Source organism: Siniperca chuatsi, linkage group LG9 (assembly GCF_020085105.1).
Source record: "Siniperca chuatsi isolate FFG_IHB_CAS linkage group LG9, ASM2008510v1, whole genome shotgun sequence".
NCBI lineage: Eukaryota > Metazoa > Chordata > Actinopteri > Centrarchiformes > Sinipercidae > Siniperca > Siniperca chuatsi.
In genome coordinates, this window is record NC_058050.1 from 4,346,871 (window position 1) to 4,358,645 (window position 11,775).

The following is an 11,775-nucleotide window of genomic DNA, read 5'->3' on the forward strand; positions in this document are numbered from 1 at the left end:
AATTTAACATCTGAGCGATGAAGACAATGATGATGTTTGTCATGATAATGATGATGATAATAGTGACAAAGATGATGATGGTGATTAGGATCATTATAATAGTGTAATAATCATGGTAAAATAATCTTTATCTGTTCAGCAATGTAGTAGATCCTCAAAAATAGATTCCCACTATCACAGGGTCGTCTCTGCATTAATTCCACTGATGATATAATCGCCATGATGGCTGTAACACTGATGGGTCACAGAATACGGTGTAACACCTGTTATATCATAATGGTGATATCTTTTCTCATTATTATGTAATAGTAAGTCATAATTACGAGATAAAGTCTCTAATCAGTTTTTCTTTGGTGAATGCGATGTGCTTCGGTACTGCTAAGGTTGACAGCTACATTTACTGGTAGATCATGGAACTTTTCAATAAGTATATATAAGTTATTTAAAATGTATTGTATCATATTATGATGCTGCATTACAGTGGTGTATAAAATGACAAACATTTCTCTTCCCCGTGTAAATGTTGTATGAACACTGAAAAATATATATGATTAACAGTTTTGGCTGATTTTCCACAGAACAGAAAACGCAAGAATCTGACTGAAATGTGTATTTTTTTCTGTACTCGGATATTTCTGACGTTGAATGCAAGAGAAAATATTTCCATTAAAGTGTGTTTGTTTGAGGATTGGTGCAAACATGTGTGTTCAATAAAGAGAAAAGACATACAGTACAATATAAAGAAATTCTACCTGCAGAATGTAAAGAACGTCAGAATGTGACACCATAGACGCCTTTAGAATGAACTAATGTCACAGAGAACAGCAGGTGAGAAATAACTTCTATGTATTATTTCAACTGTAATTTTGTTCAAGAGGATCAACATTTCAATTTCGAGAAAATCTTGTTTGGAACATTTAGAAAACATCACATGTGACATCATGGTAAGTTGATTCAATTTGTTTGTTTCAGTGACAAAAAGTCATAAGTTTCCTTCCAACGACAAGTGATCTCAAACTGCTGGCAAAAGCTAATTTCTGTTTACCCACTTTATTCATATAGTGTCCACTGATGAGGCAGATGTATTAAAGTAACTAGACAAACAGCATAAGCTTAGATAGTTGCACCACCTCTCTCTCATCTTGTTTTTTTATTCTACATGACTATCAAAGTTTCTAATTTAATGAAATATGTATTTAGTCTGATCAGAAAAGAAGTAAAATGGCATATTAATGGTTACAAACAGGAATGTGATCAAAAATAAAACAAGCAATTTGAAATCAGTGGGAGTAACGTTTCCAAATAAACATATCTACGCCGAGATTTTTGATTAATTTTATTTTTATGTAGTTTTATATTTACATGAAATGTTCAGTCGGCAATCATATAAATCCTTTTCCAAAATTCACTCTTTCATTCAATCTGCACTTAAACACAAAGGGAGCATGACAAATATCATCCCTGCATGTAAACCCTTAATGCTGGTGTCATGCTGTGTCTATCACTCTTTCCTTCTCCTCTAGGCTACAAATTGTGGGAGGAGCCCACATCCTCCTCCTCCTCCTCCTCTTCAGGTGAGGAGTCCCAGGCCGTCCTAGGCGTCCTCTCCTCCCCCTCCTCTGACTACTTGGTTCGCTCTTTTTTGGGGGAGGGTGCCTTTGGAAAAGTCGCCAAGTGCGTAAAAGCAGCCACCAAGGAAACGGTGGCCGTGAAGATAATCAAGAACAGCAACTTTACATCTGAGGCACAGAACGAGGTCGAACAGAAGTGATGCTTGTCAAAGTTTTCATCTGTACGATGCTTCAAATGTACTTTAAACCATTCATCTTAAAAGGTATGCGATTCTGAAGAAATCCAATACCATGACAAATACCGTGATATAGAGCAAACAACGACACAGCGAGTAATATAACTAATTTAGCTAGGTTGTGGGTTAGCAACTGTCCCTACAGTTGAGAGAGGACGAGACAGTTTCCCAGAGCCAGCACAGCAGCTCCAGACAGCGATACTCACAACTCTCCTGCTACTATAGCTAACATCACAACAACAGCACATCTTGGCAAACTAGGAAGTAAGCTGAATGTCACTGGGCAAGACATTTAATGTTACCTGACACACAAATCATGACTGGAATAGTGTTGTGTGGCTCAGTCCGAACCACTTTGTTTGTTTCCCATTTACAGAGCCAGGGTTGTGTACAAACAGTTTTTTTTCAGCGCGCACACTGAACGGACAGCTAGCGGACCGTGAGGAGATATTTGCTGAATTTGACAAAAAAAGGTGTACTGGATTAAAATCGCATACCCAAAATATAAACATCTCATATGTTCCCCAGGTGGCCATCCTTCAACAACTGAGAGCTTTTGACTCAGACAGATTCAACTTTGTCAGATGCAATGATGCTTTTATTGACAAAGAGCACGTTTGTCTTGAGTTTGAAATGCTGGACGTGAGTCTGATGGATTTCCTAGAGAAGAAACCGTCCCGCTCTCTCTCTGTGAAAGAAATCCGCCCAATCCTGCACCAGGTATTTGCCACTTTTGCTTACATTAGAGTTGTACCACAAAAGGTTTATGTAATAGACCTACAGGAGGGGATACATGCAGGAACATTTGTAAAATACAATGCCAATGACCGTTCACCAAGCCCTGTTACTGTTGCTATGCATGTCAAGCTTTCCATTCTCACATGGCACATAAGCAGTTTACAATAACAGTGACAGAATTATTTTTTGAAACACTGGGTCACTGATTTCAGGCAGAGTTAGAAAAAAGCAGGCTTCTCATTTCAGTCAAGCACTGGTTGAAAACACCTTCTCCAGCTGACGTTTCAATGTTTCCAGATTGGTTTTAAAACGAGAACCCTTTAAAAAAGGTTAAAGGTATCTCAAATATGTACTTGGTGGCAGCATATATATATCGTGCTAAAAAACAGAGGCTAAAGCTAATATGTCCCAGGCAAAAAGTCAGCATCCTCACTGTTGATGATAAATGATAATAAAGAAACATTGTTTTTGTATTGGAGTGTAGATCTGAAGACTGTTATTTCATTCTTATAACTCTGTTTGGCTGCTTAGCTTAAATACTTGGACAAGCAAGACAGAGGTTAGATGCTTTATTGTTGGATTTTCAAACAGTATGTTTTACTTGTAAAGCTTTGAAGATCAGGATTAATCAGTGTGTTAGCAAATGTAGCGCTATCTTGGAAAAGGAGCTGCCCGGGTTGCTGGAGTGTAAACCCAGAATCCATGAAAAAGCAGGGCAGACCTGCTAACGTTAGCCTAAACTCTGACAGCATCCAGGACTGGCTTCCACACAGTGGATGTGCTATCATGAATCGCTGCTCGGGGGAGGGTCAATTGTTGAGAATTTGTCAGAAAAGTGATTTTTGGGGGATTTTTGTGGTGCTGTATTACAGTGTATTTTAATGCAGGAAGTCAAGAAAAATCCTTACTATTGTACTGGACTGTATTCCACTACATTCACTTGGAAGGTGTTTCTATTTCTGTTCTACTGTGTGTAAATAAGTAATTTGCCCTGAAATGACACTGAGTTCAGATCTTACAGAGCTCACTCAGCCTCAGATGTCTTCACTAAACTTGGCAAAGCTGTATTCAGAAATATCCGTCGATCTGAAGTCCAGTGATTGACCTTCTTACATGATTAATTCACCACTTCAGATGGCCACAACCCTACAACTCCTGAGGAGCCTAGGAGTTGTACATACAGATCTCAAGCCAGACAACATCATGATGGTGGACCGTGTAAACCAGCCACTGAAGATTAAAATGATTGACTTTGGCTTGGCCTGTCATGTCTCACAGACACAGTGGGGCTCTTACATCCAGCCACGCTATTACAGGTAAGTCACTTCCAACATAGAGACAGAGCGCAGTGCGTCATACTTTGAAAACCACGGCGACCGGAGAGGAAAACAATCTGCGCCACAAAATGCAACCAAGGGCTGAAATGCTAACAAAACATTAGATTTCAGCATGTCAAAGGATTATTTTAGCACCCTATGTCTACCAGAGAGGAAACGGTATATTGACAAACTTGTCGGTGTATCTTAGTGTCCCTTCTCCTTATGTTGCTTTTAATGGAGAAATACTACTGTAGTTAGCTAAAACACTTGCATACATAATACGGCATAGCTTTCTGGTTTATCCACATTCCACTATAACACAAGTTGCATTCTGTCAAAATGCTTTAGCTTAACTTACAGAAATATAGTTAGCCTAAAAATGACATTTGGATCTTTGACCAGTTTCAAAATGCTTGCTGTGCAGGTAACTGAGTGGCATGATCCCAGTTTTCCCCAGTGTGTAACATTTAGGAGGAGCTATTGGCAGAAACTGAATATAATATTCATAAGTATGTTTTCGTTAGTGCATAATCACCTGAAAATAAGAATCGTTGTGTTTTCATTACCTTAGAATAAGCCATTTTTATCTACAGAGTGAGCGGGTCTCCTTCTGTGGAGGTCGCCATGTTGCACTGCCGTGTTTCTACAGTAGCCCAGAACGGACAAACCAAACACTGGCTCTACATAGGGCCGTTCGAGTTTTTCGCAAGTTTTGCAGCCACCGTAATTTATCCTACACGCTTGGAACTGGGGAGGATGATCTGAGCGGTATTCAAATGGTTGCAAACTGCAATTTCAACGCTAGATGTCACTAAATCCTACATACTGGACCTTTAAAAGCTCAGTTTTTCGGTTCAACAGCTTATAAAAAGTTAGTTCTGGGTTCTTTACGCTGTTGGTAGTGCATCCCACCACACAGCAGATTTTAGGCATTTTTCTGTGGTTCGCTAAGTAACAAGGAGGCACCTTCACGCCATATAAAGTCAATGGAGAGCGATGAATTGTTTTCCCCTCCGGTGTGGGCGGGACTCAATTGCGCTCTGTCTCTATAGCAGAGTTAAGGCTTAGGATTTTATATCCAATAAAGCAGCCGAAACAAAAAACAAAACAATGTATTGGTATTTATTTTTCTTTTCTAAAGGTCTCCAGAGGTCATCCTGGGATTTCCCTACACAGTGGCCATTGACATGTGGTCTTTGGGCTGCATTGCTGCGGAGCTGTTCTTGGGCTATGTGCTGTACCCTGGCAGCTGCGAATATGACATGGTCAGTGTTACAGTTAAAGGGGCAATATGTATGATTTGGCATTTCTTTTTTTTTTTTAATAAACAAACCTTGTCAACAGAATGTGAAGTAGTAGCAGTTCTGACGTCAACGACATCTATGTATTGTGTTGCAGAGATATCTACTGAGATTAGCATGCTAACCTGCTAGTCCCGGCCCATCCTGTGTTGTAATACCAAGCAGCGAGTTGGAAATGTTACACAAGCTTTTTTAGTCCAATAAATAAACAAAATAAACTCACAAAATATCAAGAAAGGAAATATTCTTATACATATTTTAACCTTGAACAGAAAAATACAGCCATACACCTTCTGAATTCACCTCTGTCTCTTTCACCGAACTAAGACCAGCTTAAACACACTTCATTCAAACTCTGACAGAAACTAAATAAAACTCACCAAAACCGTTTTGGTTAGTCCTTAAACTGTTCCTACAATCGCCAACTCTGATTTGGCCGAAATAAATCCTTAATTCACCGCGTTAGATGTGAAAAATATTCTGGCTGTACACGCTGTCGCTGCCTCTCTGATGCCTGACCTCTCTCTCTCTCGCTCCTCTCGGCTTGATGCCTCTCGTGTCCCCGCCTGAACGCACCGCGTCTTCGTCATGCCCGGAGTCCTGGTTGGAGCCGCTGTTCAGACTTTAAGCTAATCTAAGCTAATGACCTCGGCTCCAGCTACATACTTAATGTACCAATATAAGAGTGGGATCAATCTTTTCATCTAACTCTGGGCAAGAAAGCAAACATGTCTATTTCCTAACTTTGTGACTTTTTGTTGTACCAACAGCTAAGACATATGGTGCAGACTCAGGGTCAGCTACCGCAGCAACTTCTCAACGATGGAGTCAAAACTATCTGTTTTTTCCAGAGAAAGAGGTGCCGTGAACGTCGGTGGAGATTAAAGGTCCAAACACTACACAACTCTGTCTTTCCATCAGTCTCTTTGTCTTTCCATCCTATACCACTTACTGTGTGTGGGACAGATTAGCTAATAGAATATTATTTCTCTTTAGACACCATTTGAATATGGACAAGCCACCTGGACCGAAAGCTATTTCACCTCCCTGGATGATCTGAAGAAGGTAGGAAGTCCCATTTGGCAAATCAGATTTTTAATTCTTAAACATGAGAACATTTGCCACAAATTCATTACCATGAGCCATTAAGATACATAGAGATTTTACTGACCTTTGTGATTTATTCTGATTCAGGTAAGGCCAGCCTGTCATCTGTCAGATCAGGGCACCATGGCAGAAATGGAAGACCGGGAGAACTTTGTGGATTTGCTGAAGAAGATGCTTCATCTGGATGTTCATAAAAGGGTAACACCCAGCCAGCTTCTTGAGGATCCATTCATCACCATGAATGACATTGCAGATAGCTACCCCAACAGCTTCTAGTAAGTCTACATTAAATACCATTTATATATTCTCTGTGCTGGTGTGGATGAATGAATGTAGTTGCTTGATTTAATGATTGATTTTCTTCCAGCGTGAAATCGTGCTGTGAAACGATGGAAGTCTGTCAGGATCAGAGTCTGAGCTCTGATAACAGGGACCAGCAGGCCTCCACCAGCACCACCAGAAGCGCCAGCCTGGACCAGCATAATGTCTCCCGCCAGGTCCCTCCTGCTTGGCACAGTCGCCAAGAGCATCCCCTCGTACTGGGGATCGCATCGGCCGTCTCCAGCTGCCTCTCCATCCACGAGGACCAGAGATCATCAGAACCACAGCAACTTAGCTTCTCCATTCACGAGGAAGGGACCCGGCCAGAGCGGCAGTTGCCCATCACCTCTGAGCAGGCTCAGTCCAGCAAGGCCATAACTAAGCCTCAAGGGAAAAGGACAAGGGCCACTTTTATTAGGCAGAAGAGGAGGATGATGAGCCTTCTTCATGACTTCAGACAGGCTCCAACTGAAGGTCCAATCAGCACAGCTGAAATTAAACCACGGAGGAAACTGACATGGGCCACTTTTATAGCTGCACACAGCGGCAGCAGGTAGGTATAAATGAACTTCTCTCTACTTATGAAATTGTACTGTTAAAGTTCAGGAGATTCAAACTCTAATTGGGTTATGTAGAAGTCCGGACGGCTCCTCATCAGAGAGAAAGAGGAGGAAGATGAACCCAGACGGTGTCCAGACACTCAAAGGTAGGCTCACCTATGGCAGTTCACTTTGGGACCAGCAGCCTGTTGCACCAGCTGAAAGCAAGTTTGAGTGTAAAATCAGCACTAACTGATACGTTGTAGCTATTTTATTTCACACTAAACTCACCACTTTGTTCAGCTGCTCCGTTTCTACTCACGCTTTAACTTAAAGGCAAACACGATCAAAGCGGTGCTGCAGAAAGTGATGTTTCACCTGATGCATCATTCGAGTGAAATAGGACAGAAAGCTACTACTAAATAATTACAGAAATTAAGAAACCTGTAATAGTCTGTTCAATTAAAAAAGGAGACACTAATGTATGTGATCACATCTGAATTAGCTTACTTCTGATTAATAATCCATTAATCATTTATTGATCGCTTCTGTTGTACGTTGATGTTTTTTGCTAAGGTGAGGATGGCTGTGGATGTGGCTCACACATAAATAGTCATAAATACTAAAAGCGTCAACAAAAGTCTCTAGAATTCTTCCATTTTTGCCCCTAAACAGTTACGATTTTCTTTTACAGTACAAGCAACCAAGTGACTAACTTTAAGTTCTTTTAAGTCTATGCTGTAACTAACTTGTATGTTGAAACCGGTTTTGAACCATTGCTTCCCTTAACTTTCTAAGCATTATAACATCGTTTTCTTCCAGAGTTACCTCAAAACTCCAAAGAGGCTCCAACTGAGGCTACATCCAGCAAGGCCAAAGCGAAGCCTCAGAGGAAAAGAATGTGGGCCACTTTTATAGCCTCACACAGTGGGAACAGGTAGGTATTATTTAACTTGTGTGTACTGATTCAATTTTACTGTTAAAATTCAAGAGATTCAAACACATTTCATCTATGCAGAAGTCCAGACAGCCGCTCGCCAGAAAGGAAGATGAGTCTGCTTTATGACTCAAAGGAGGCTCAAATTGAAGCTCCATCAAGTGAGGTCAAAATGAAACCTCGTAGGAAAAGGACGTGGGTCACATTTGTAGCCTCACACAGTGGGAACAGGTAGGTATTATTTTACTTGCTTGTACATGTGAAATTTGTCTGTTAAAATTCAGGTGATTTAAACAATATTTGGTTCATACAGAAGTCCAGACAGCTCCTCACCAGAGAGGAAGAGGAGGAAGATGAGCCTGGATGAGGTGGAGACACAAACAAGTAAGCTAATCTTTGACTCCTATTCAATGGGTCTCAGTTCAACCATTTCCTGTATAAAAATGACACATGTGGGTAGTTTGGTGACACTTTGTGAATCTACCTTGTTTACAAATGTTGGTGAACATGTGAACTTCCTTGTTTTCTTTTTTCCCCACAGAGATGCTCCACAACTCTAATCAGGCTTCATCAAGGAAGTCCAAACGTTCAGAGAGTAACAACAAGTAGGTGTTATGTGACTTCCCTGTTAGACTGCACTGTTACTGTAGGATTCAAGAGATTCAGACAACAGATGATCTGTGCAGAAACCCAGACTGCGAGATGAGAGGGAAAAGGAGAAGAAGACAAGTTCTGGATGGGCTGCGGACGCACAAAGTAGGCTCTCATATGCCAACACACACACTTGAATTCAATATATTTTTAAATCTGTTTGCCAGAAAATGTCTTGCGATATGAGTATAACAGACTCAGCAACTCTGTCTCTCCATCTGTGAGTACAGAAGTCCACCAGATGCAAAAATACTCAGCAACTCTGAGGAGGCTCCAGCGACGGTGGCCCAGGACAAGTCTGAGGACAAGAAAAGTGGCTGGTAAAGATTCGGAGAATGGCAACAGGTAAGTGTTGCATCACTTTCCTGTTTCGATGATCTATCATTAGACTTTAAGATTCAAGAGATTCAAACAAGTTTTGATCTATGCAGAAGTCGAGACTGCAGCTCCCCATAGAGGAAGAGGATGAAGATGAGGGTGTAGACACACACACACACATATAGGTAGGCTCATCTATGGCAACTCACTCTCAGGATCAGCTGATTTTAAATAAATTCTCTTAAAAGGTCTGATACATGAAGCAGTATGCAGAATGCTGGCTCTAACATTATCAGGAATTTACAATTTAATCTTACACTTTACGCTTGTGTTAAATGAAGTGGAATTGACTCCCTGAATAATTTTTAATAGGATTTCCACAGATTTGACACATGAAGTTCAGTTTGCTCAATATGAGGTGTACTACTCTGTGACAACACAGTCTTCTGTGGCGCTGGAGGGAGCTTTCCAAACTTTGAAAAAATAACCCTTATGATATTGTTAGGGTTATTTCAGCTTGTGTATAAGGCTTAAAATGTTTAGCAGAAAGTTTGCATTACAAGCTTGAGATGTGTTGAGAAGTTGGCATTTAGGGGGCATGGAGAGTCTAACTGGGTTGCTGCGTCTGGCTCCCGCCAATGTGGATGTTCTGTATTTTTAAATGTTGGCAGCAGGGCGCAGCTCCCCCTCTGTGGGTACCGGCTACCTTCAGTCCTAATAAAGATCTGTACCATACACCACAGGCTGCTGCTATCCACCTAGTCATCACATAGCTAAATGGAGCAGCTTGTAGCTTAAAATAGAGGAAATGGTTCTGCTGACTAATATCTTAATCATTATTTTTATTGGCTCGGACCAGATAATCAAACTTTGAAGCTGATATTGCTCCAAGACTGTTTCTCTTCATTGATATTTTTATTCACTGCTGGTGAAGAGGTTTAAAATTCAGGGAACTCATATCAGTAAAATTAGCTCTTGTGTCTGGTTTTCTATGGTTGCCATGGTCACACGGTGACAGAAGTTGAAATTGAACCATCCTCAATATAATATTAATATTATAAAGAGTATGGTCTAAAGATAACTTCTGTTATGATTTGGTGCTATATAAATTAAACTGAATTGAACTGAATCAACTGGTGCTGCACAGCTGCTGTCTTGTTTACATTGAAAACAACAGAGATCACGGCGACAAAAACCACCTTAAAAGTCAGGATTTCTGCCACTTTTGAACATTCTTTATCTAATCTGTCTCTTATGAGACCCCTAACTTTGTAAGTGCAATACTAAATCACTGGGGTGCCCCTTTAAAACGGTCATGTTTTTGTCTTGTTTGACAACACCAGGCCAATGGATGTGAGAGCAGCGCCGAAGAAGTGCTGAAGAAGCGCAGAGGGATGACGGAGCAGACCAGATCCACGGTGCAGGGTGACATCAGGAGGTTTGTAGGTCAATAGTAACGCCTGCACAGGTGGAACAAGGATGAAACACTCATCCAGTATAGTTTTTAGATGTTACCCAGAGGAGAGGAGGAGATACTGGGAGAGTTATTCGTGAAGAGCGCTCCCTCTTATAAATTTTTTACATTTAATTATCAGCACCAGGTTTTTTTTTTTGCCCACTAGACACTAAACTATCTCTGGAAGGGGGGTTCCCTCTTGTTTGGTCCTTCCCAAGGTTTCTTCCAGTCTCTACCGTTAAAGGGTTAGTTTGGGAGTTTTGCCAGAGCAGAAGCTGGGAGAAACCCAGAGCCATGCAGCGAGCTCTGCAATCATTGCTGTAAAAAATAAAAATGTATTATTAAGCATTGTTTGTTTTGTTTATTATGATTGTATAGTTTGTGTTAATATCCTATGGCAACATTGTATTGTATGCAGTCACGCCAATAAAGCCATGAGCCAAGAGATGACGCAACTCTCTCTCTCTCTCTCTCTACGTGGCTCTGGAGAAACCGTAGCTACTAGTAGGCTTCAGCAACTAGGAGTAAAACCTAAGAAGCGTCCAAGAAAAGTGGCTGATGCTCCAGATAAAAAAGAAACACGGCATTCAGAGTGATTGACGGCGAGGACAAACACGGATAACCATTGGTGTAGCTTTAGCTTTTCCTTGTTGGAGAGCGCTGAGTGACGAACCGAGGGCAGACACAGATATCAAGTTACTGCTCTTGGACAGGTTGGCAAAATATTTGGAGCAGGCTATGTAGCTATTACATTTACTCTACCTAAATAATGGATTATTGTCTTGGAACTATGGAAATTTCTCTATATTTTGTAACTATTTCTGAACAGGAGCCTGGGGTGAGCTCACAGTAGGCGTACATCATAAGAATGCGTCGACAGTGTTTGTGTAATTACTCTCACTGCCAGAAGGGGGAGACAAAAGTTCTGCACTCCAGCTTTAAATCTGGCTTCAAATTATAAATAAATTGATTAATTGGATGCAAGGTTTTGTCATTCCATTTATTTAATGTCTCTTCCGACATTACGTCACACCATTTGTATCCTGCTGTGGGGTTTACAGTTTCAATTGTTTCAATACAAGGCAAATAAAGTACACCTATTTAATTTGATGAGTCTAATTAATTTAAAGAAATGCAGTAAAGGAACCACAGTAAAAATTATACAAGGTCTTCACAGATATAATAGGAAGAGTCACAATTGACCTTGTTTGCAGTTCGAGGTGTCAACAGTTTTACAGACGTCTCTTTTATAATGATGGCCTTTGGGCAAAATGCTTTTTG

At 40.7% G+C, this 11,775-nt stretch overlaps 1 protein-coding gene across 6 annotated transcripts; it reads left to right on the forward strand.

The window, feature by feature from the left end:
- Positions 1-797: 797 nt before the first annotated feature.
- LOC122882306 (homeodomain-interacting protein kinase 1-like) lies at positions 798-11,058 on the forward strand. Of its 6 annotated transcripts, none has more exons than XM_044209568.1 (17): positions 798-1,756; positions 2,336-2,527; positions 3,680-3,861; positions 5,006-5,129; positions 5,936-6,052; positions 6,162-6,230; positions 6,360-6,547; positions 6,640-7,146; positions 7,229-7,299; positions 7,955-8,069; positions 8,151-8,300; positions 8,383-8,453; positions 8,611-8,674; positions 8,756-9,065; positions 9,152-9,223; positions 10,382-10,476; positions 10,984-11,058. In XM_044209568.1, the coding sequence occupies exons 1-14, from the start codon at positions 1,490-1,492 to the stop codon at positions 8,904-8,906; spliced, it is 2,268 nt and encodes a 755-aa protein (XP_044065503.1). In that variant the 5' UTR covers positions 798-1,489; the 3' UTR covers positions 8,907-9,065; positions 9,152-9,223; positions 10,382-10,476; positions 10,984-11,058. The 6 variants fall into 6 exon arrangements, with proteins under 6 accessions (XP_044065503.1, XP_044065504.1, XP_044065502.1 ...); XM_044209569.1 differs by having other exon boundaries at positions 8,756-8,825; positions 8,951-9,065; positions 10,382-11,025; XM_044209567.1 differs by having other exon boundaries at positions 10,382-11,025.
- The last annotated feature ends 717 nt before the right edge of the window (positions 11,059-11,775 follow it).